Source organism: Pristis pectinata, chromosome 3 (genome assembly GCF_009764475.1).
Source record: "Pristis pectinata isolate sPriPec2 chromosome 3, sPriPec2.1.pri, whole genome shotgun sequence".
Lineage (NCBI taxonomy): Eukaryota > Metazoa > Chordata > Chondrichthyes > Rhinopristiformes > Pristidae > Pristis > Pristis pectinata.
The window spans coordinates 73192088-73218571 of record NC_067407.1 but is presented as its reverse complement, the minus strand read 5'-3'; the positions used below and the strand labels follow the sequence as shown (position 1 = coordinate 73218571).

At 39.5% G+C, this 26484-nt stretch overlaps 1 protein-coding gene across 1 annotated transcript in view; it reads right to left on the bottom strand.

Moving 5' to 3' along the window:
• afdna (afadin, adherens junction formation factor a) overlaps positions 1-26484 on the bottom strand; it is a 184847-nt gene that overhangs the window by 43419 nt on the left and 114944 nt on the right. Inside the window, exons 18-23 of the mRNA XM_052012073.1 lie at positions 25153-25294; positions 24541-24548; positions 23023-23221; positions 9790-9890; positions 8130-8216; positions 4874-4939 (exon numbers count right to left, since the gene is read on the bottom strand). Coding sequence (XP_051868033.1) covers positions 4874-4939; positions 8130-8216; positions 9790-9890; positions 23023-23221; positions 24541-24548; positions 25153-25294 — 603 coding nt within the window. The remainder of the gene's footprint in view (positions 1-4873; positions 4940-8129; positions 8217-9789; positions 9891-23022; positions 23222-24540; positions 24549-25152; positions 25295-26484) is intronic.

Here is a 26484-nt window from a genome sequence, read left to right as displayed (position 1 = left end):
TTCCTTAGGTAGAAAGACCAGACCTGCACACAGTATTCCAAGTGTGGCCTTGCCAGGGTCCGATGTAATTCCATTAAAACTTCTTTAGTCTTGCATTCAAATCCTTTTGCAATACAGGTCAGCATATCATATACCTTCTTAAGTGCTTACTGCACATTAATCTTCTGCGATTCTGTAAATGGATACCTGATTCCTGCCAAACACCAACATATTTCAATCTTATCATCTTTAAAGCACTTTCTTAATCCATTTTATTTCTACCAGTGGATGACTTCATACATTTCCACATTGCACTTGCCATGGCTGCACAAATTCAATTAGTCTGCTTTTATCCCCGCAAAGCCCCTCTACCTCCTCCTCACATCTCACTGGCATCCAGATTCACATCATCTTCAAGCTTCAATATATTATACTTGGTCTATTCATCCAAATCACTGATTATTGATTATGAACAGCTGGGTCCCTAACAATGATCCCTACAAAACTTCACTAGTTTTTGGCATCTAACCTGAAAATGACGCATTCATTCCCACTGTTTTCTGTTCATTTATCTATCCTTAATCCACATCAGCATTACCAGTCATGAAGGAAAACATTGGAGACTAAATCAGAGCAAACAACATTGTCTTTCTCCTTTTTGCTGACAGTGAGCCTTGATCTGGTTGCAAATATTTCTTATTGAACTCTCAATTAAAATATGTCCGACAAAAGTTCAGAAATATACCAGTCCAATTTTGACATTTAGTTGTTTTTTTAAAAAAAGTACAAAATAGTTAAATGTTTATTTTTGGTTTTGACTTGAGGGGCTCGGGGTAATAGTCTACCATTAGTTGGCATAGATGTTGCATCTGTGGTCCATGTCTCAGCTTCATGAAGCATGAGGATGTTGGGGATCATGACTACCTATTAAATTTGAGCAAAAAGCAAAAGAACTGCAGATGATGGAAATCTGAAATGGAAATAGAGAATACTTAGCAGATCAGACAGCGTCTGTGGAGATATAAATAGTACACTTTTCCTGGTTCCGATGAAAGTCCATCAGTCTTAAAAAGTTAATTCAGGCTCTCTCTCCATGGGTGCTGATAAATTAATATTTTGGACATTGTCAAAAACACATTTCCTCAGGTATATAAGGTGATGTCACCATCCTCACCTTGTGGATTTGGAAATAATGAGGAAACCCTAAGTCGGTTCCACATATCATGACCTTCAGTTTAACTTGACAATCTAACTCTGGAAGTTAGAGGTATCACTTCATTGTCCTTCACAGGAAGAACTTCTAAATACTGTTTTCAGTACTGAGTACTTCCCAAAATCTCAATATGGATTTGAGCTATCACATATCTTGCACCTTTCAGCTCAGCAAGGAAAATGATGGGGAAGAACAACCCTCTCTACATGACCTTCTTGACCTCTCAAAAACATTGTCGACTAAGTGTTGCAGAGGATTCTTCTGGAAACACTCCAGAATGCATCATCGCTTTGTAAACCTGCTCCATGACATGCAAGTAATGGTTCTCAATAAAAGATGCATCGCAAATAGTATTTAGTTAATTCAGGAGTCAAGCCAATTTGTACTATTGCTCTAACAGTGTTCTTAAAACGAGGAGGAGGGGTGGCGGTACTGGTCAGGGACACTGTTACAGCTGCAGAAAGGGTAGATAATGTAGAAGGATCCTCTCTAGAGTCAATATGGGTGGAAGTTAGGAACAAGGGGCAGTTACCCTCCTGGGAGTATTCTATAGGCCCCCACCAGTAGCAGTAGGGATACTGAGGAGCAGATTGGGAGGCAGTTTTTGGAAAAATGCAAAAATAACAGGGTTATTATAATGCGAGCCTTCAACTTTCCAAATGTTGACTGGCACCTACTTAGTGCCAAGGGTTTAGATGGGGCGCAGTTTGTTAAGTGTGTCCAGGACGGATTCCTGACACAGTATGTTGACAGGCCAACTAGAGGGAATGCCATATTAGATCTAGTTTTAGGTAATGAACCAGGCCAGGTGACAGATCTATCGGTGGGTGAGCATTTGGGCGACAGTGACCATTGCTCCATAACCTTTAGAATTGTCATGGACAGGGATAGGAGCAAAGAGGACGGGAAGATATTTAATTGAGGAAAGGCGAATTATGAGACTATAAAGGTGAGAACTTGGGAGTGTAAATTGGGATGACATTTTTTTTTAAGGGAAATGTACTATGGAGATGTGGTCGATGTTCGGGGATCTTTTGCAGGATGTTAGGGGTAAATTTGTCCCGATGATGCAGAGAAGGAATGGTAGGGTGAAGGAACCGTGGGTGACGAGAGAGGTGGAACAACTAGTTAGGAAGAAGGCAGCAGCATACATAAGGTGTAAGCAGCAAGGGCTTGTGAGGAATATAGAGTAGCAAGGAAGGAACTTAAGAAAGGGCTGTGGAAAGTGAGAAGGGGACATGAAAAGGCTTTGGCGAGTAGGGTTAAAGGAGAATCCCAAGGCTTTTTTCTCGTACGTAAAGAGCAGAAGGATGGCTAGGGTAAAGGTAGGTCTGATTAGAGACAAAGGTGGGAGGATGTGGCTGGAAGCTGTGGAAGTGGGTGAGGTTCTCAATGAATACTTCTCTTCAGTATTCACTGAGGAGAGGGTTCTTGATGCTGAGAACAATGTTCTAGAGTATGTAGATATTAAGAGAGAGGATGTGTTGGAGTTGTTAGAAAATATTAGGACAGATAACTCCCCGGGGCCTGACGGAATATTCCCCAGGCTGCTTCGTGAGGCGAGGGAGTAGATTGCTGAACTGTTGGTTAGCATCTTTGAGTCCTCGTTGTCCACGGGGATGGTACCGGAGGATTGGAGGGTGGCGAATGTTGTCCCCTTGTTCAAAAAAGGTAATAGAGATAGTCCAGGGAATTACAGGCTGGCGAGCCTTACATCTGTGGTGGGTAAGCTGTTAGAAAGGATTCTAAGAGATAGAATCTATGAGCATTTAGAGAATCATGGACTGATTAGGGACAGCCAGCATGGCTTTGTGAAGGGAAGATCTTGCCTCACAAGCCTGATAGGGTTCTTTGAGAAAGTGACCAGGAAGATTGATGAGGTTAGTGCAGTGGATGTGGTCTACATGGATTTTAGTAAGGCGTTTGACAAGGTTCCACATGGTAGGCTTCTTCAGAAGGTCAGAGGCCAAGGGATCCAGGGAGGCTTGGCCGTGTCGATTCAGAATTGGCTTGCCTGTAGAAAGCAGAGGGTTGTGGTGGAGGGAGTGCATTCGGACTGGAGGGCTGTGACTAGTGGTGTTCCACAGGGATCGGTTCTGGAACCTCTATTTTTTGTGATATTTATTAACGACCAAGATGAGGGGGTGGAAGGCTGGGTTAGCAAGTTTGCAGATGACACAGAGATCGGTGGTGCTGTGGATAGTGTGGAGGGCTGTCGAAGCTTGCAGAGGGATATTGATAGGATGCAGAGCTGGGCTGACAAGTGGCAGATGGAGTTCAATCCAGAGAAGTGTGAGGTAGTACACTTTGGAAGGACAAACTCCAAGGCAGAGTACAAGGTAAATGGCAGGATTCTGGGCAGTGTGGAGGAGCAGAGGGATCTGGGGGTTCATATCCACAGATCACTGAAAGTTGCCTCACAGGTAGATAGGGTAGTTAAGAAAGCTTATGGGATGTTAGCTTCCATAAGTCGTGGGATCGAGTTTAAGAGCCACGAAGTGATGATGTAGCTTTACAAAACTCTGGTTAGACCACACTTGGAGCACTGTGTCCAATTCTGGTCGCCTCATTATAGGAAGGATGTGGAGGCAGTGGAAAGGGTGCAGAGCAGATTTACCAGGATGCTGCCGGGATTAGAGAGTATGGATTATGAGGAGAGACTAAAGGAGCTAGGGCTGTTCTCATTCGAGAGGAGGAGGATGAGGGGAGACATGATAGAGGTATACAAGATATTGAGAGGAATAGATAGAGTGGACAGCCAGCGCCTCTTTCCTAGGGCACCAATGCTCAAAACAAGAGGACATGGCTTTAAGGTAATGGGTGGGAAGTTCAAGGGAGATGTCAGAGGGAGGTTTTTCACCCAGAGAGTGGTTGGTGCATGGAATGCGCTGCCTGGGGTGGTGGTGGAGGCTGATACATTGGACAAGTTCAAGAGATTGTTAGATAAGCATATGGAGGAATTTAAGATAGAGGGATACGTGGGAGGAATTTAAGATAGAGGGATACGTGGGAGGAATTTAAGATAGAGGGATACGTGGGAGGAAGGGGTTAGATAGTCTTAGGTGTGGCTTGAAGGGCGGCACAACATGGTGGGCCGAAGGGCCTGTATTGTGCTGTAATGTTCTATGGTTTACTGAACTGCTACAGTGATCACCAAGTTCCCTTCAGATTAGAGCTAAACTTCTGGATGGATGGTAACCTATTCAGCTTCAGATGATTACAATCCAAATGCAAGGCCATCTTAGTAGTCTTGACAATTTTCTTCCAGTAAACTGATGAGGTTATAGGGTATGTTCTCTTGGAAACAGATCTTCAACCAAGCAATGTATTTCCTGAAGTATAGCTGGAAGTACTGACATTCAATAGCCAGAGGATTAAGGGTATTCAATCAACAAAGCTTCTTGCAACCAGATGCAGCTCTGCCAATTCTCATTTATGGGATCTCTGGAGAACATTTGTGCATTTCCTATATCTTGGTAGCCATCTCACAAATGAACGACATCAAAAAATTCAACTCAAAAAAGGTACAAAAACAAAAGTTCTTGCATTATGTACATTCTTCCCCTCACAAAATTGCTTGAAATCTCCCACTTAGAAATATTACTCAAATTTATATCTATATGCAGTGGCATTTAAATCAGTTCTTGTTAATGGGAAAAGAAATGAACTAAGTCTACTTACCATGTCTGCAGCTCCTCCTTTTACAACAGATTTAACATAGATTCCCAATTTATCCTGTCCTGCACCCTGAAGACATAGAAGAAAGGTCATTATCAAATAGTAAGAACATCTTCCAGCAATTAAATCTGGCTGAACTGATTTCAATAAGTAATGGATATATATTTTTTTTAAGGTGTCAATGTTCAGCAGCTTGCTGCTAGTACTAGTTACAATATTGTGGCTGAGTGACTAAATAATCCTCTCAGAACTTCTAGTGAATTATTGTTGTAAATGGAAATCGGCATATGACAAGAATAACATAGCTAATTTGTATCATACAGGAGAAGATATCCTGAAACACAAGAAACAAAAGAATCAAAGAGGAGCTAAATAGATTCAGTACCAGTTGAAGAAAAGACAACAGGCAAACAAATCAAAGAGCAGAAAGTCTCCATGACATGACTGTCATATCCTTACAACAGGATTCAGCTCCTCAACGTATTTATAAAAGGTTGAATCAAGAAATAGCAATATGTCTACATCTGCAGCTAATGCCAAGTTTGGAGAGCTGAGAGTGGAGTGGTGGTGATAAAGCGGGGAAACCACAAAAGTAGTTGAAAGGTTGCTACAGAACAGGTACTTGTACTTTAAGGACAAGAACAAAGATAGTGAGAAAAGTAATTTGTCAATTAACCATAGTATAGTGATAATAGGGTGCTATTTAAATGGGCAAGTAAAAAAGGAACAGGGTAGACATAGGGAGCCGTACAGTCAGAGACATTTGATCTCCAGTGCCATACCTAGGAATCCGAAAGGATATGCCTGCCTGGCTGGTGACATTGCTCGGGACATTTAGGTTGGAAAAAAAATTTGGAGTTGAAGGACGAGGATTTAGTTGCTGTGGCTCACGGTGTAAACAACGATGAAGGCAGAATTCTAAATTAGTTATTTTTCAAGAAAGTTTCATGAGCTAGGATCAAATTAAATAAAACAAGCCATAATTTTAGGTCTGTTACCCAAATCACATGCAAATTGCTACAGGGTTGAAAAATCAGGAACTGAAATATATACCTGAAAACCAGCGAGAGACTGATGTTAATTTATGCCACTGCCACCAACATTGGGAATCAAGGAACAGGCTGTTTAAACTAGATAAAATGAAGCTACAGGGAGTTTTAAATTAAATTAGTAATGGGGAAGGAGGTTATAAGGATTTGGGCAAGAGGAAAACTATAAATTTAAGGAATAAAGCCACAGCTATGCAGAGTCACAGCTATGCACCTTGGGGAATGCTAAGATTAAGACAGAAAGGAGCAAGTTTAAAAGTATACATCAGTGTATTGCCAAAACAGAAAAAATGGGAAATTTGATCAAAAAGGGATGATGGTGGAAATATAATGGGAGTTAAAAAAGACATCTCATAATTCTCAATAATATACATTATATTGAGAACTAAAATGTATAAAAGTACTCCAACTATGGCTCATTAGAGAATAAGGATAACATTAGTTAGAAAGAGGCCTATGCTGTCAGAAACGAAGATCAGAGTCTGAGAAACCAGAGAAGTGAACTGGCAAAAATATGAAATAAAAAGATAAGAGCTTCTATAAGAAGTGGGGAATGAAAGTAGAGACAGGAATAATAATGGCAGAAAAGGAAATGATAGTGATATTAAGTATTTAATATTCATCTTCGCAGCTGAAAATAATGGCAGAAATAATGAAGAAAAAATTTTGAGAAAAGAAACATCAACAATAACAGAAGTTAATGGGAGTATTAGCCAGTAAATCACCTGGATCTGATGACTTACACATCCTAGGTTTCTTAAAGAGGTGACTGCAAAGATAATAGATGCATTGGCGCATTCTTCCAAATTTACTGGATTTTGCAACTCATTGATAGATAGTGAATGTAACACCACAATTACAGGAGGGAGTGCAAGAGAAAACATCATTAGACCTGTAGTTTGACATTGGATCACATTTTCCTGACAACCATTTTGTAGTAATAGGATGCAAAGAAAATTATAAAGCGATTAGGTAGAATCATCAGGAGGGAAACTGTGTTGCAAAATCTAAATTAGGAATAATTAGGATGGGCAAGGAGCAGAGAATGAGTCTCTCACATTCAAATAGCATTCCGTCAGATAGCAGGGATCTATTTCTCTTTTCACAGATGCTGCCTGGCCTGCTAAATAATTCCAGCATTTTCTATTATGAATCAGACCATCTTCATTTAGAAATGGAACTATATACTAGAAGGGAAGCATTAATAACCTTAATTTCATGACACTCATTTTATTCCAATATTTCATCTTGTATTCAAATATTTGTCACCCTACAGTTTACTATTTACTAATAGCAAAGCAATTTATTTAGAGAAATAGATGCCTGCAATAAATGGTATTGTTTTAGGCAGGGACATTCATGAATGTGCTTAGGTAGTTCCACTAAGGATCTTTAACTTGATCACTTCATGGCAATTACAATATAATGTATTTACTGTGGTGTTTCAAGGGTTTATATTTTGAGCTGTCATTTTATTTTGTATAAAGTTCTTTGTTGGAAATACATGAGAACTATAAGTTAATATATGTGCATTAAAACAAAGACCACTATCACAGCAATGAAGTACCACTAAAGCAGTCAATAATTAAACTGCATTGTTCACTTAACTGCTGCACTAACTTGTTTGAAGACAGATTTCATTAAGTGGCAAATCACTCAAGATCAATACAACAGGTTCTCACTGAACTTAAAGCCACTTGGCTACAGAAATAGATTTCCTGACTGTGCAACGTACAAGAAAACACCAACAGCCAGCATTTCCCCATGAAAGAGAATCCTAAGCAACTACATAATTCAAATACTCTTTTTAATCTATTCCTTTACTTCACATTAAGGACAAGTTCCTGTACCATTACTGAATTAGTCATAACTGACAGCCAGGTGCTAAAAGATTTAAGATCTAGCACCTATTCCAAGTAAGTAAAAACTTATATATAGCAAGACCACTCATTAGTTCACTACAAATGAGCAATCGTTAACTGTACACAGAAGTCATGCACCTTAAAAAGCATCAAATATAGAGGGGGGGGAGACAGTAGTGGGGAGAGATGATACCTTATGAACTTGCATTACTACTTTGGGATGCAGCCCAATAAATTCTATTACTGATGACTACACTTCTCTAGATGACTGAAGTAAGACTGCTTGAGGGTCCTTACTTCATACTGGTAACATCACCCTCAAACGATTTTAAACAAATTCTCTCTTACCTTAGCTGCTACAATGCTTAGTCCCATTCCATTTTGCTTTTTTAGTGTCACTGTAATTATTTCTGGTTCTTTGCGATTAGGCTCAGCCTGTAAAAAAAGGATCCTGAATAAAGCAAATTTAGTAAACAATTTATGGTTCATCAAATAATAGAAGGGATTTATCAACTTGTTTTAATTCAGCAATTAAGATGGTTTATTTAAGCTCAACTACATAAACAAATGATCAAGTGTAAAAAAATTTCTTAATTAGTAGCAAACATCATGCATTATTACATTTTAATTTAAATACAAATGTAAATTCACAACTAAATCATGAGCATGTTACTTTTTATCCAGAACCTCAATACAAGACAGGATCTTGGTTAGAATTCTAGCTTCTGAATCTGCAATCAATGTTTTCAATAAGGACAATGATAGATTTGGATACAAACCTGACTCCATTTCTGACCACACATCTACATTTCTTGTCAGATTATGGGAGTGACTCTAATAGCATCCTTTTTGGGCAAGATGACCTCCTTGTGTTGTAAATTGCTAAGTTTCATTTAAAAATGTTTGCAGTAAAACACATTGGTAGAATTCATCAAGAATCTATTTATATCTTGTGTTCAAGTATTGTACAAGCCTTAGCTAAACCAGGAGATCAATTTTATTTATCAAAGAGATTTTAATTAAATTTGGACAAGAAATAATGAATTGAAATAAATTGAAGTTGCAATTGCCTCTTTCATGTAATGTTCAAACTAGGGAAAAACAAATACAATTTAGTCAAAAGTCCAATAATTACAAATAAAATCTTCAGTGGCTGAATTCTATATAAATTGAAGCTAGTTGCAACTTAAACCAGTGGTGTAAGATCAGTGAGTACAGATATTTATGAAGTTTCAGCTGAACAGATGAAATGACAATTAGGTTAAATGATTACATTCAGAAGTACATATACAGTATGTTCAGTAAAAACCTCTTAATTGTACTGCCACAGATTTAACATTCAGTCTGCCTCAAAGAAAATATGATCAATATCTTAAACCTGCTCATATCAAATTATGGACAAAACATTAAAATACTTGATTATGTACAGTGACAAAAGGAAAATGTTTGCCATTAAAAATAAATATACAAAAGATACAAAAAAACAAGTTTGGGCATAACTAGTTCAATATCTACAAGATTAAATCAGTACTCAAAAATCCCTGAGGCCTAAGGTGAGATGGTATTGTAAAATGTACAGTGCATATTTAAAAGTACCTTATTTGCGTACTATAAAAAAGAAAATGAAAATTAACAAAATAGAAATGAAGGCAAGATACAAAAATGTTTTTGTTAGAAATGAGAACTTTGGACGAACTGAACTTTCCAAGCTGCAGACTTTTAATGTTCTGTATTATTGCCATTAAATGATTTAAATTAGATGAGAAAAATTAAAATCATATGATTCTGATTTCTCCCTGCACGCTACAAGTTTTTAATATTTGCCTCATTTGTTATTGTTTGCTGTTAGTACTAAATACCTTATATCAGTACATTTTTAGGTATACTTCCACTCCTTACAACCACAATGAAAATGCAGTCTTACACAACTTCTAAGCTTGTTCCAAACTCTTTAAAATACACTGTAGTAATCACACACCAGAATTTCTACTCTTTCAAACCAACCTACCAACTCAGTAGTATCCGATGGAAAATGGTCGAAGTCAGCACTCTCAAAATAAATCGTCCAAGTGCCAGGTGATCGTGAATGAGATGTTAGCCTACAAAAGCCTGCAAGTAAAAAAAACAATTTAAATAGTTGGTGCCTAATAGTGCATTATAAAAAAAATAGACAATACCGCTACAAAAATGGATTCCTATTGATAGGCAATAACTTTGGGGTAGGGAAGAGGACAGAGAAGGAATGAAGTTCCCAGTTGACTGCTCAGATTTTAGAAGAACACTAAAAAAAAAACTCACTTTAGGTCATTTAATATTTTTAATGAAAACTATATTTTAAAGCTTATTTAACAAAAGATTCTCTATTGCAAATGGTTTCAATTAAAATCTTGCAATTATTCAAATAATAATGAAATCATTAGAGGTAGCACTGTAACTTCACAGAACAGCATACCATCAGCTGTTAAGCCCATCTTGCAGTTAGATCATGCACATATTTTAATATCATTCATTTTAAACAGGTCACATTACACTGAGACACAAATTCATTGGCAGATTTCACAAGATTACGATGCCTCTCAATCTCCCAGTGATGAGGATCTCATGAGAGCAAAACAAAAAATTGCAAATACTGAATATCTGAAATAAAACTAAAAATACTTTCAAGACTTTACAAGTCAAAATAAATACCCCATCTCTGTTACTGATAGTATTTGCCTTAGCCTCTCAACATTCTGACTTGGAATATCTTACAATTTATGATAAATATCTTGTCTCTTTACATTTATTAAAATTAGTACAGGAATTTTCTTATTTTCCTTCACTCTACTTGTCACTGCACACTGTCATTGTTGTCACAGTAGAGATAAACATACTTTAAATCAACTTGGTATTATGATTGCAGTGCTACTACTGCATGCCTGGGAAGTGGTTTCAAGCCTTAAATGACTATCCATTTCTTGAAAATGCAGTGACATATTACCTAACCAAACATGCCTGCTACTAAACTGCAATACCACAGCCATGTGATGATTACAATTGAACTGTTTAGCTTTATTGGTTGCAGGACTGTTGATTGCATTTGGTAGAATTCTAATCTCCAACAAAGACCTTATGATTTTTGCATCTCAGCATGCAAACCAAGCAGAAATCCACATTTCTGCTCATGGGAGTTTCACCAAAATGCAGCATCCTTTCAACATTTGACTAAGATTGCACATTTAGAATTTCCTATTCTGCATTTACCTACCCATAATATTTGAAAGAAATTACTACGCAACCAGCTTTACTGACAGAATTAAAATGACATCAGGAAGTTAATAGGTAAATCACAATGATCATGAACAAAACAAATGAAACAAATCCTCAGTACATGCATTGTGGATAAACTATGGTAAACAGGGTAATCAGTTTGGAAAATCTAGTCCTGTATCACACAATATAATTGACTCATCTATTTTGTCCTGTATTATGCTTAAATTTGATCACCTGTTTCCTTTACTTAAAAAAGTGTGTGTAAAATAAGGCTATCATTGCAAATAAGCAGTTAGTGATCTGATTGAAGTAAAGCCAGTAAAACAGCATTTCGAGCACACGTGTATGATGTAAACCAAGGCTTTCTATAAGCCAGTGCATCAGCATGCTCTCTTGGGATGAGGTATACCTATTTCATTTCTGTTCAGAAGTAATGACAGCTTAAAGTCAGAGTCATAGAGCAATGCAGCACAGATACAGGCCCTTTGCCCAATGAGTCCATGCCGACCACGGCCAGCTAGTCCCGATTTCCTGCACTTGGCCATTATCCCTTTGAGCCCCACCCCTCCATGTACCTATCTAAGTGCTTCTTAAATGACACTATCGTACCTGCCTCACTCACTTCCTCTGACAGCTTATTCCATATACTCACCACCCTCTGCATGAAAAAAGTTGCACCTCAGGTTCCTTTTCAATCTTTTCCCCTCACCCTAAATCTATGCCGCCTAGTTTTAGACTCCCCTACCGTGAGGAAAAAGACAGTTACTGTCCACCTCATCTACGCCTCTCATAATTTTAAACACTTCTATAACGTCGCCCTTTCATTCTCCTATGTTCCAAGGAATAAAGTCCTAGCCTGGCCAACCTCTCACTGTAACTCAGGCCCTCTAGTCCTGGCAATAGCCTCGTAAATCTTTTTGGCAGTCTTTACAGTTTAACCACATCTTGCCTGTAACAGGGTGGCCAAAACTGTACACTACTCCAAGTGCGGCCTCACCAACAACTTTACAACTGCAACATAACATAACGTACAAAAACTACAGTACAATTCAGGCCCTTCAGCCCACAAAGCTGTGCCGAACATGTCCCTACCCTAGAAATTACTAGGCTTACCCATAGCCCTCTATTTTACTCAGAACCATGTACCTATCCAACAGTCTCTTAAAAGACCCCATTGTATCCACCTCCACCATGGTTGCTGGCAGCCCATTCTATGCACTCACCACTGAGTAAAAAAAACTTACCCCGACATCTCCTCTATACCTACTCCTCAGCACCTTAAACCTATGTCCTCATGGCCACCATTTCAGCCCTGGGGAAAAGCCTCTATCTACCCGATCAATACCTCTCATCATCTTATATACCTCTTGTATAATGTTCTAACTCCTATATTCAATGCCCTGACTGTTGAAGCCCCACATGCTAAACGCCTTTTTCACCACCCTATCAACCTATGACATCGCTTTCAACAAATTATACACTTTTACTCCTCATTCCCTCTGTTCCATTACACTCTGTAGTGCCCTACCATTCATAGTACAAGTCCTACTCTGGTTTGACTTTCCAAAATGCATCACCTCACAATTATTTGTATTGAAATCCATGTGACTCTTGGCCCACTTCCCTAACTGATCAAGATCCCCTTGTAATCTATGATAACCTTCTTCACTATCAACACCACTTTCTAATTTTGTGTCATTTGCAAACTTACCGATCAAGCCTTGTGCATTCACATTCAAATCATTTATATAATGAATGAACAACAAGAGTCCCAACACCAACCTCTGCAGCACACCACCAGTCACTGGCCTCCATTCCGAGATACAATCTTCAACCACCACCCTCTGCTTCCTACCTCAAAGCCAATTTTGAATCCACCCAATTAGCTCTTCCTGGATTCCATGGGACCTAACCTTCCAGACCAGCCTACCTTGCAGGACCTTGTCAAAGACCTTGCGCAAGTCCAAATAGACAACATCCACTGCACTACCCTCATCTACCTTTTTGGTTACCTCTTCAAAAGAATTTTAAAAGGTTTGTCAAGCATGACTCTCTATGCACAAAGCCATGCTCTTAATCAGACTCTGTCTATCCAAATGCTGGTGGATTCTGTCCCTCAGAATTCCCTCCAGTAACTTCCCCACTACTGATGTCAGGCTGACCAGCTTGTAGTTCCCTGGCTTGTCCTTGCTATCCTTCTTAAATAACAGAACAACATTAGCCACAATCCAGTCTTCCGGAACTTCACCAGTGACTAATGATGAAGCAAATATCTTTGCAAGGGCCTCCACAACTTCTTCTCTAGCCTCCCACAAAGTCCGAGAATGCACCTGGTCAGGCCCTGAGGAATTATCCACCTTAATGCACTGTTAGTCTGCAAGTACCTCCTCCCTGGCGATATGAATTTCCTCCAAAACATCTCCACTACTTTCCCTGATCTCTTGAACAACCATGATTTTCTCCTCAGTGAATAGAGGAGAAATATTCGTTAAAAATCCCACCCACCTCCCGTGGCTCAAGACATAAGCGGCCCTGCTGATCTCTAAGGGAACCTACTCTCTCCCTAGCCATCCTTTTACTCTTTATATAACTATAGAACCTCTTCGGATTTTCCATAACCTTACCTGTCAGATCCATCTCATACCCTCTCTTTGCCCTTCTGACTTCCCTCTTAGGAGTATTTTAATCTTTTTACAGTCATCAAGGGATTCACTCATCCCCGACCTCCTAAACCCAATGTATGCCTCCTCCTTTTTCTTGACCAGAGGCTCAATATCCCTCATCAGCCAAGGCTCCCTAAACTTGTCAGGCTTACCCTTCACCCTAACAGAAACATGCTGCTCTTGGACTCTTGATATCACCCTTAAAAGCCTCCCACTTGCTATTCATTGCGTTCCCTTCAAACAGGCTCATCCAGTTGACCTCTACTAGATAAAACCATAAGACATAGGAGCAGAATTAGGCCATTTGGCCCATCGAGTCTGCTCCACCACTCGATCATGGCTGATTTATTTTTCCTTCTCAACACCATTCTCCTCGTAATCTTTGATGCCCTTACTAATCAAGAACCTATTAACCTCTGCTTTAAATATACCCAATGACTTGGACTCCACAGCCACCTTTGGCAATAAATTCCACCAATTCACCATGCCCTGGCTAAAGAAATTCCTACTCATCTCCGTTCTAAAGGGACGTCCTTCTATTCTGAGACTGTGCCCTCTGGTCCTCGACTCTCCCACGACTGGAAACATCCCCTCCAAATCCACTCCATCCAGGCCTTTCAATATTCAGTAGGTTTCAATGAGATCCCCCCCTCCCCTCATCCTTCTAAACTCCAGAGAGTACAGCCCAGAGTCATCAAACGCTCCTCGTACATTAACCCTTTCATTCCCAGGATCATTCTTGTGAACCTCCACTGGACTCTCTCCAATGCCAGCACATCCTTCCTTTGATATGAGACCCAAAACTGCTCACAATATTCCAAATGTGGTCTGACCAGTGCCTTATAAAGCCTCAGCATTACATCCTTGCTTTTATATTCTAGTTCTCTCAAAGTGAATGCTAACATTGCATGTGCCTTCCTTACTACCGACTCAACCTGCAAGATCCTGCCTAATTCCCCCAAAATTAGCCCTGCTCCAGTTTAGGATACTAACCTGTGGACCTATCGAATCCTTTGCCATCACTATCTTAAAACTAGTAGATGTTCACAAGAGCCAAAGTGTTCCCTGACTGCCACTTTCGTTACCTGCTCTACCTTGTTCCCCAAGAGGAGGTCCAGTATTGCATCCTTCCAAGTAGGGTCCTCTATATATTGACTCAGGAAACTTTCCTGGACACATTTCACAAATTCCACCCCAATACTCTCTTAACACTCTGGGTAGTCCAGTCAAAACTGGGGAAATTAACATCTACCACTAATACAACTCTATTATTCTTAAAACTATGAGCAATTTCTCTACACACCAGCTCTTCATGATCTCGCTAACTATCCGGGGGTCTATAATACATCCCCACAGAAGTGGCCCACTCCTTGTTTTTTTAAGTTCTACCTTATGGCCTCACTAGATGACCCCTAAGAATGTCATCTAAGTACTGCTGTTATGTCCTCCCTCATCAAAAAGGCAACACCCCCTCTTTGCTTATCTGTACCTTTGTCACGCCTGTAGCAACTGTATCCTGGAATATTGAGCTGCCAGTCCTGCCCTTCTCTCAGTCATGTTTCTGTTATGGCTATAACATCGCAGTCCTCAGAGCCAATCCATGCTCTGAGTTCATCCAACCTTACCTGTTAAACCTAGTGCATTGAAATAAATGGTTTAACTGGGTATTCCTTTCCCTGCCTTTACTGTGCCCCTGGCTATCCTGATTACTAAACTTGCTCTTATTGGCTGCTGCTTTATCCCATGATTTGTTCCCGCTCAGAGTCCCATCCCCTGCCAATCCAGTTTAAATCCTCTCATGTAGCATTAGCAAATTTCCCTGCAAGGATACTGGCCCCTCTCTGGTTCAAGCGTAACCCGTTCCTCTTATAGAGGTTGCCTCTACCCCCAGAAGAGATCACAATGGTCCAAGAACCTGAATCCCTGACCTTGTTAGCATGTGGCACTAGGAGTAATTCAGAGATCACTACCCTCGAGGTCCTGCTTCTTAACTTCTTACCTAACTCCCTATACTCATTCTGCAATACCTCATCCCTTGTTCTACCACATGTTTGTACCAAATGACCTCTGGCTGTTCACCTTCCCCCCGAGTATTTTCTGTAGCCGCTGAGAGACATCCTTGACCCTGGCACCTGGGAGGCAACACACCATCCTGGCATCTCTTCTGCGGCCACAGATTCTCCTGTCTCTTCCCCTCACTATCAAGTCCCCTATCACTATCGCCCCGTTTGACTCCACCCTTTCCCTCTGAGCTAATCACAGTGCCAGAGATCTGACTACTGCTGCTAGCCCCTCAATAGTACTCAAAGAGGTATAACTGTCAGTGAGCGGAATTGCCACGGGGGAACCCTGCACTGACTGCCTACTCCTTTACTTTTCCTGGTGGTCTACCATCTATCTGAAGCTTGATAGAGAATTAAGTGCACTTTTCGCTGTTTAAGGTGTAGCATCCACCAGGTATAATCCGAAAACGAGATTGGGTCCCGCCCTCACTATAAGGGAGCGTATACGGCAGATGGAGGGCCGATGCCAAAGCCAAATTTATTGTAAAACATAATAGAAAAAATACATTTACAATAAGCAATAGTATAAAATATAATAAAATTCAGTCAAAATCAATGGCGTTTTTCGCTCTTCAAAATGTCCAAATATTCAAATATCACAAACTCATTTGTCCATGAATATCTGCAGTAGGCCTATAGTTAATTTAATAGTAAGACTACAGATATTGGAAGCAAAAGTCTTATATTTCTTAATCCCTAAAAATTTCATCAGCAAGTTGTTATCTTTGGCCCACAGACCGCGAGCTCTGACCACCTCTGTAAAAGTCTTGGCTGTGATATTCTCAGATTCCAGGATGATCCCGAGTACATCCATCTCCAGTTCCAGTTCCATGATCTGGTCTGTCAGGAGCTGCAGTTGGGTGCACTGACAGATGGAGGCATCAGGGAGATGAGGCTTCCTGACTTCCCGACTTCCCACATTTTTCAGGTCGCACAAGTCTTGGAAAGTTTCAGTTTTATCAAAAATTAATTTTGTAACTGGCAACTAGTGCATTTAAAATTTGGTTATTACTACATGATTGAAAAAACTCATTCATTCATTCACAAGATGTGGACATTGCTGCTAAAGTCAGCATTTACTGTTTATACATAATTGCTGCAGAACTGAGGAGACACTTAAAAGTCAACCACATTAGTGTGGATGGCACCACAAATAGGTCAGAATAGGCAAGGATGGCAGATTTCCTTCCCCGACCATTATTGTTCAGCAAGTTAGAGAAACTCAAAATGTGTCACCAGGAGTCGGAAATAACAAATACTCAACTTTCCACATTTAGAAAGCAAAAGAATTGTTGCAACAACTTCTTACACATTTATCAATAACTGAGCCTCCACAACCCTTCTGAGTACAAAATTTTACTACCCTTTGAGAGAATAAAATTTTACTACCATTTTGGAGAATAAAATTTTGTCATCTCAGTTCTGAATGACTGACTCCATATTTTGAGACTGTGACCCCAGCTTCTAGACACTTTAGCCACAAGAAACATCAACTCCACAATTATCCTGTCAAGGCCTGTAAGAATTTTTATATTTCAAAGACATTAATTTCTAAACTCAAGTATAGCCCCAGTCTGCTTAATCTCACTGCATGGGATAATTCCTTCATCAAGTCCCCTATCAGTTTTCAATGGTCAGTTTTCAACACAGAACCCTTACAAGTGCATCTTGGGTAGGCAGAACAAACCAGTACATGATGTTTCACATATGACCCTGCCTGAGCCTTGCATAATTGCAGTAAGAATCTTTACTCTTATACTCAGAGACCAACATATTTTCTTCACATTTTCTAGTTGTACCTGTGTTAACATTCTGAAAAGGGATACCCTAAGTCTCTCTGAACTCTAACATTTTTCAAAATTTTGCATTTAAAGATTATTCTGCTCTTCTATTTTCTGACATGGCTAACCATATGCTCAAGACAAGAGGGCATGGCTTTAAGGTTATGGGTGGGAGGTTCAGGGGAGATGTCAGGGGGAGGTTTTTCACCCGGAGAGTGGTTGGTGCATGGAATGCACTGCCTGGGGTGGTGGTGGAGGCAGATACATTGGACAGGTTCAAGAGTTTGTTGGATAGGCATATGGAGGAATGTGAGATAGAGGGATATGCGGGAGGAAAGGGTTAGATAGTGTGGGGGTGGTTTGATGGACAGCACAACATGGTGGGCTGAAGGGCCTATTTTGTGCTGTATGGTTCTATGGTATATCTCATTGAAGCTATTCTGTATCCTCCTCACAACTCTCACCACTGCCCAGAAAAGCTTCATTAGCTTTAGTGGGAGTCGGTGGGTTTATAGTAAATAACTCCTTGAGATGGAGACAGTGAGATCTAGAAAAGGGAGAGAAATGTCAGAAATGGTCCATGTGAATTTGAGAGCAGGGTGGAAGTTGGTGGCGAAGGTGATAAAATTGACGAGTTCTGCACAGGTGCAAGCAGCATCAATGCAGCGGAGAAAGAGTTGGGTTAAAGTCTTACATGATTATATTACCCATGTTACAGGCAGCTCCAATTTCCTGAGTTACAGTATGCCCAGCATTGGCATCATTACTTGGTGGTCAATAGACAACTTCCACTGACACCTGATGTAGACCACAGTTGGCCTCTTATGTAAAATAATTTAAGTTTTGGCCTGTTTGAAACCTTGCAGAGAACTATGTTGTAAAGTCATTGGGAGGTCACGAGAGATAGCAAACCTTCTTTTGATTCTGCTTGATTATATTAATGAACCTGATGCTTCATAATCTGATATATGGTCATTTAATTGGAGATACCAAGAACATTCCAAGACAGCTCAAGCTTATTAGGGTGTAAAATAGTGGTAATTGCTCCTCTCAGACACAGGAAGTCCCAGATTACTTTGCACACAATTTCATATTTTAGTTCAATGGTTTGTCTATTGAGGTTAATCTTAGTGCTACAAATGCCAGTACCGGGTAGGTATCTTGGGAATATTTTGTGGATGAAGTGGGAAGGTCAGCATTATTAATGCAAACGTTCTCAATGAAGTTAATGTCACCAGCATTAAGGCAATGACCCCCATGCACCAACTCTTTTGGACCAGATGTTGAATGCAGATACCAGATTTTTATCTCATTACTCAGGATGGGCAGCAATTCTAGGCAGTAGGCCCAGGCCAGTAAGATTTGGCCCAAAATGTTCAGTTTCTTCCCCAACCCATAAAATTCATAACAACATTTAATATCTTGGAAAACAAAACAGATTGATCATTTTATTGTCCTCAAAAATCCTGGTAGTAAAAGCCCAAATTTCCCTGACCTGATGATAACCAACAGAACCAGCAAATAAACTTTTCTGTACCTTATAGCTGTGCCAAGAAAACAATCCTGAATACAACCAGTGGAGGGTACAAGAATCATTATCCCCCAATCTTCCACCATTTCAACTTCACCCTTGACCTCCCTGCCAACTTTGGGGGGGTGGGGGTGGTGGTGGAAACTACAGAAAATAAATAGTATAACATGCATAGAAATGTAGTATTGAAAAGACATCATTCTTCACTCCATGGCATAAGAAGACACAGCTCATGCTGTCTTAAGTGCCATTGATGAGATTCGCTAACATAGACCTATTACAATATTTCCAGCAATGCTTAAACCTAGTCTTCAGACAGCTCCAGTCTTAGACCAGAGACTATGTTCTTGACATCCACATCTGAGCTAACCAAAATAGATAGACAAATCTGAATTTTTCTGAGGTTGTAACTAGCAGGGTGGATGGAAGCCTACATGTGTGGATATTCAAACAGTATTTGATAAGGTACCATACAATACACGATTACAAAATAGAGAACTCAAAGAGAGGTAATGTTAGCTTGGAGAATTGACAAAAGGACAGAAAACAACAGGAACAAACAGGTCCTTTGAGTTGACCTTTACCTGGGGAGGACCACTATAATGAATCTAAATTTGACGAACACATAAGACAGGACGACAAAAAGGAGCCGGGGGGTGGGGGCGGGGAGGGGGGAGCGGGAGAAGAGAGAGTGGGGAAAACAAGGAAGTTACAAGGAGGACATAGTTAACAAAGGAATAAGAGAGCGCAAGCTTAAGTGAACAAGAAAGCAATAACAATCCTTTGAAAATGTTGAAAAACCAGTGAAAGTTGATGTACTGCAGGATCAGAGTACACTGATTTGCTGACAAGACAGAGTACATACACATACACTTTCAGCAATTAGGTTAAATAAAATTATGTTGCACTACATAGTAAGAGGGAAGAGTAGAAAATCGAATCTTGCAAAGACTGCAAGGGATTTGAGACCACTTGAGCACTGTATGCTGATTTGAATTTGATATCTGAGAGAAGATCAAGTTTCCTTGGAGCTTCCTCAGCACTGGGAAGAGTGTTTCATAACATGACTGAAATAGTCAAAAGAGGAATTCCTATAAATGTATGAATTTTCAAAAGATATCTGATAAAGTCTCTGATTGAATTGAAAGTCATGGAATTGAAGACAGCTAATTAACTTGGTTGGGAAATTGGCAAAAGAGAGCAAAAATGTACAGATATTCAAATTGATAGGATGTGATGGGTTGTGCCCTTAAGATCTGCACTGGTGTTCTACTGCCAAAGGCACCTTGATCAACGAACTAGGAATCAACTCAACAATTTTATTGGTTTAATATGACAGACCATTTCTAGATAATCTAACTACTAAATGATTTACTGGAACTGGCTGTAAGTTTTAAAGAACCTAAAAGTCTTTCAAATGCAATATTAAGAAAATAAAATACAAATGAACAAATAAGAGCTAATGTTCATCATAAATGAGTCATATGCACAAGGTTACAAGATCATTGAAAAATAGCTTCCAAATATTTTCCCAATCTAAGAATTCCTTACAGGGGTGCTGCTCATCTCGTGATAACGTAACATGTATATAAAAAAAACTTGCTGTTTCCACAGAATGCAACATCTTGTTTAAAAAAATTTCTAACTTGACAGATTATTTCTACAACATCCCACCACATGCACCTCCATTTGGATAGGAATCAGGAGCGGTAACTGTAGCCAAATGCTGCATTTCTCTTCAGTGTACCATACAACTGGACAAAGACCTGGCATTAGACTAGGACCAATCAACAACTTACAGGTTAGAGTCGGAGTCATTGAGCAACAGTATGGATACAGGCCCTTCAGTCCGACAAGTCCATGCTGACCAAGGTGCCCACCCAGCTAGTCCCAATTTCCTGCGTTCAGCCCATATCCCTCTAAGCCATGCCCCTCATGTACCCATTCAAGTGCTTCTTAAATGATACTATTGTACTTGCCTCAACCACTTCCTCTTGACAGCTTATTCCATATACTCAACACCCTCTGCATGGAAAGGTTGCCCCTCAGGTCTCTTTTAAATCTTTCCCCTTTCACCCTAAATCTATGCCCCCTAGATTTGGATTCCCCTACCCTGGGGAAAAGACTTACCATTCACCTTATCTATGCCTCTCATAATTTTAAACATTTCTACAAGGTCACCCCTCAGTCTCCTATGTTCCTAGGTTAAATTAGAAAAGATTCAAAGAAACACTGACACACTATGATGCAAGAAGGGCAATAGTTTATCTGTTGTAACAGAATCCTAAATTTACTCAGAATGCAAATCAAAGCTGTCTTAAGTTTGGGGATAATTTTTATATCTAAATTCTATAATTAGGTGATACATTGTAAAGATATCTATTTAAGGACGCAGTTTCTATTTGATAACTAATATGACTTGTTTCCATAAGGAAACAAAGTTTAAAAAATATAATTTTGCAAGTTTAGTACAGTAAAACTCCAATAATCTGCTATCCAACCAATAGGATCAGCATCTGGATTACCAGGTAATATTTGTCGTGGTCCTCCCTCCCCCACTCACCGGGGGCCAAGTCGCCACTCCCCCACCCCCTACACTCATTGAGGGCAGGGTCGCCATACTTCCTTCCACCACTCGCCAGGGACAGGTTGCTGTAATCCCCGCTCCCCACCCTCCCACTTGCTGGGGCAGAGAATTCCAGAAATCCATCACCACCTGCAAGAAGAAACTTCTCAGTTTTAAATGACCAGCCCCTTGTATTGTAGTTATGTCTCCTTGTTTGAGACTCTCCCCATTAACATCCCAACATCAACCCTGTCAAGCCCCCTTAGGATCTAATATACATGTTCACTTCTCATTCTTCTAAACTCCAAGGAATACAGGCTCAAACTATCCAGCCTCTCTTGATTGAACAACCCTCTCATCCCAGGAATTAGCCTGGTGGTTCTCCTTTGGATTTCCTCCAACGTTACTTTATTTTTGTTAGGTAAGGGAACCAAAACTCTGCAGTTTTCCAGATGAGGCCTCACCAACACCCAGTACAATTGCACCAAAACTTCCCTATTTTTAAAACTCTAACCCCTTTGCAACAAAGACCAAAATGCTATTTGCCTTCTTAACTACTTGTTGGACCTGCCTGTCAGCTTTTTAGTGATTCATGCACTTGAAGACCAGAATGCTCTCCACTTCACTTATCTCCATTTAGATAATAATCTGCCTTTTGAATTCTTGCTCAAGTGCATGACCCTGCATTAAACTCCATTTGCCAATTTTATGCCCACTTAGTCCACCTATTTATATCCAATTGTAGAATCAGAGTATCCTTATCACATGTCCTTTCACATATTTTTGTACTGCTGGCAAATTTGAAAATTTCACATACGGCTCCTTCCTCCAGGTCATTAATGTAAATAATGAACAGCTGTGGGCCAAGAACTGATCTTTGCAGTACTCCGTTAGTTACCTCCTTCCAGCCTGAAAAGGACCCATTTATTCCAACTGTTTTCTATGAGGCAACCAATTTTCAATCCATTGTAACACATTTCCTCCATCACCATCGGCTTTTAATTTACACACCAGCCTCCTATGTGGCACCTTATCAAATGCTTTTTGCAAATCTAAATACACTACATATTCCCCTTCATCAACTCTCCATGTTATATCCTCAAAGAAATCAGGTAAATTTGCCAAACATGATTTTCCTTTCATAAAACTCTGTTGACTAGGTTTAATTATATTCACCTTTTCTAAATGTTTAGCTATTTCCTCTTTGATGGACTTTAGCATTCTGAAAGAATGTAGCATTCAGAAAGTAATGTGCACGTGGTAGATAATTCTGTAATAAACCTGCATTTGGCACAGCAATGAAAGACTGAACTTTTTGCATCACTCATGATGCTAGTAAAACAAAAGGCGGGGCGGGGGGGGGGGGGGGGGTGCGGGTTAAGTACCTCTCTGGCAAAGTGGTTCCAAGAACTCTTGAAGACCATTGGGAATGTTCCTGACAACATCACAAGAATATCCATCTTCAGGCAACAGAAAAGGCAGCTGTAGGTCAGGGTCCTCTTCCAACTGCACCTCTCTACCATCACTGCGAGCAAGTTCATCAGCTGTGTTCTCAGCTAATGCCACTACATTTTCAATCAACTCCTAAAAAAAATTGATTGCTGGTTAGGATTCATGACAAAAAATAAAAGTTTTGTGTACACCACATTGATGCAGGTTAAATATCAGCTGATTATGAGAGTATAAATTGCATAATATATTTTTTTTTAAAAGAGCTGTATCAGAAAGTAGTGGTTACACATTGCCATTTTCAAATAATGAAGCAAAATATATTGGACAATGAGAAAGTATGTAAACTTTAATTCTCATGCATTCCTTAACGGTCAAATTGAAGGTAGAGTTTAATGCATACATCACTTACTCTCCAATTACGGAATACACATCACTGATAATACTGTTTTTGATTAGCATTTTTAATTGAGTTAATCTCATAATACTTGATATTTGCTGCAGTAAACCAGCAGATTCCAAGCAATCAGGTTGAATGTACAAAACTGGTATCATCTAAGTGAAGCTTGAACCCACAAAACTTCCCATTAATGACAGAAAACTAATTCAACCAAACTGACAGGCAAACAAACATCTGTATCACCGCATTTCATTTTGGAAGGCAAGTACTTGAAGCTAAGTTTCTGCAATAGATTGAGACCCCATATGAAAAAGGAAAAAAAAATCAAGTTATTCCATACTGGTCATTCCATTAAAGTGTATAGTCAAAATCCCTTATCATTCCAGTTTGGTTTTAGGCAAAGTATATTGTATTCTAGCTTTTCACTGGTTAGGTCCCAGGTCAGTCTTTACATGTATTTTTAGAAACTTATCAGACACTTTACAATCTACTCTTTATGTCAGTAATTTTTTGCAAAAAGAAATTTAATAAAGCACCATCTTCCATTTGTTTTTATTCCCAATTTCTGCTACATCTGTCCAAAGTTGTTTTTTTTTCTAAAACGAAGTGTATTTCATTACCCCAGGATAACCCAATGCACTTTACAGACAAAGGACTTCTGAAGTACACTGCTGTAACAAAGGAAACAAAGCCAACAATGCACAAGAGCCCCTAAATAGAAGTGAAGTAAGTGACTAAACTATTTGTTAGTGGCTAAATTGCTTCATGGACAAATGCAGGCCAGGTCATAAATTTCTCCTGTTATTTGAATATTGCAATGTGATCTTTTTCAGACAACCAAGGGCTCACTTACCATCTCATCCAAAAGACCTTCTACAGGGTTCAGCATGCACTGGAGCATCAGTCTGTTTCATGCACTTTGTCTCAAATGGGATCTGAATCCATAACATTTCAGAAGCAATACAACTATCATTGGCACTGGAGATTATTTTTGGGGGTGAGGGGATACAAATCCATTTACCATTTACTATAAGGCTGGTAGCAGTTTGTAAACAAATGGGACTAGCTCAGATAGAGATCTTGCTTGGCCTGAATGAGTTGGGCCGGAGGATCTATTTCTGTGTTGTACAATTCCTTGACTCTCTAGCAACAGTTCATATTTCTGCATGAGCAATAAATTACGGCCTTGCCAGAGACACCCTCATCCCAAATAAAATGAATAGGGCATCATACACATACACATGTATTAAAATACATACATTGCCACATAGCTGCTTTAGGTTTTTAGTACTTCCAGAGGCATGGGAAAGTAACCATTACCTCCACACTAGTAAGTAATCAAATGAAATCATAATGCTCCTAGTATACAAGTCTCAACACAATACCAGCTCCTTCAGAAAATAAAATTTTCCCATTTATCTGGAAGCAAAAACATTTGCTGTCCATGAAAAGCATGCAACTAGTGATCTTAGTCATTTTTCTTCTGGCAAAGAACACATGCACATCCAACATTTCCTTCCAGTATACCAAATTCCTCTCTTTTCACCTTCCCCCTCATCAAATTACTTAAATTGTCAAAAGATTTTAATGCCAAACAATGCTGTGACATTTTTATTAGGGCTTAAATGCAATCTGAAAATGAAATTGTTTTGGGTAATCTAGATACCTGAGGGATATAGGCTCATCCTGGCACAGTGATAACTTTGAAGCAATGCTTGCAGCTGCAAGGAATTCAACTTAAAACATGTGTTGTTGATGTTTGTAACATCTTCTGCCAAATATTTGTCCATCGTTAGTAATGTAGTTGCCTAAAAGAGTAACAGACAAGTTCAAACACATGCAGCAAAATTTATATTCAATTTTTCCCATGATGAGATTCTTTCACGAACTTTCAACTGGCAAGGTAAAAGAAATTCTCATCTTAAAATACAGATGGCTTAAAGTTACTTATGTACATTGCAAAGGGAAGACCAAGAGTACTTTGATTCTTCCAGTAAATCTAGTTTCCAGCTTTACCGTTTTGCCACTTTTGATAAAGGCACTATCACACTTCTTCAACACTGGCACACTTACCCATCGTCATTTAAATAAATCCTTTATGTACTGTTTAATGGCTTTGATCATGCAGATAAATTTTAAAAATTGCAATAGCACACTGAAAACTTCACCACTGCTGACAATGACTTACTTGACCCTGGACTGTTTTCTGCAGATTTGCCTTGGAGGATAACCTTTCATTGTTAAAGTTCCTTTCCTATGCTTTGTGGAAAGATACAAAATGCACTGAAAGCCCAACAAGAGGAACTAAAAATCTCAGTTGTCAGTATGAACAATTCAAGAAAGAACATTCATGTTAATAATGCCTTAAAACAATATGAAATGAACTGTTTAAGGAAATAAAGCACCCTTTTGCACATGGCCTTATTCTTGTAAGATACTGGAATGGAGAATGATTGCAGGAAACGTGATCCACAGCAAGGAAATTCGAATGCAAACCAAAATTGCTGCAGAGGCTGTGCAGATAAGTCCAACTAAAGGTCAAATCAGAATTAGAAGTGTTTAACTAGAAGGCAGTCAATCAGCCCATCACACCCAATTGAAAATGGGCTTTCAATTAATCCCACTTTACAGAGTTTTTGGTCTGCAACCTTATGGGTTATGGCACATCCAGATATTTAAAATCTGAAGAGAATTCTGTCTTCAGCATCCTTTCCAGTTGCAAGTCTCAAGTCCCTACCACTCTTTAAACAAGAAAGATGTTTCCTCAACTCCCTTCAAATCCTTCTACCAATGTTCTGAAATCTACATTTGCTGCTTACTGTTTTCTGCAAAAGCAAGTCCTTCCTATTTATTGCATCCAGAACTTCAATATTATGTAAATTGATTAAATTCCCCCTCGGCCTCCTCTGTTCTGAAGAAAACAATCCCAGTCTAATCTATCTTTCCTCCTAATATTAGTCCCCACCCCTAACAACATCCTTGTCCTTAAGCCCCATCA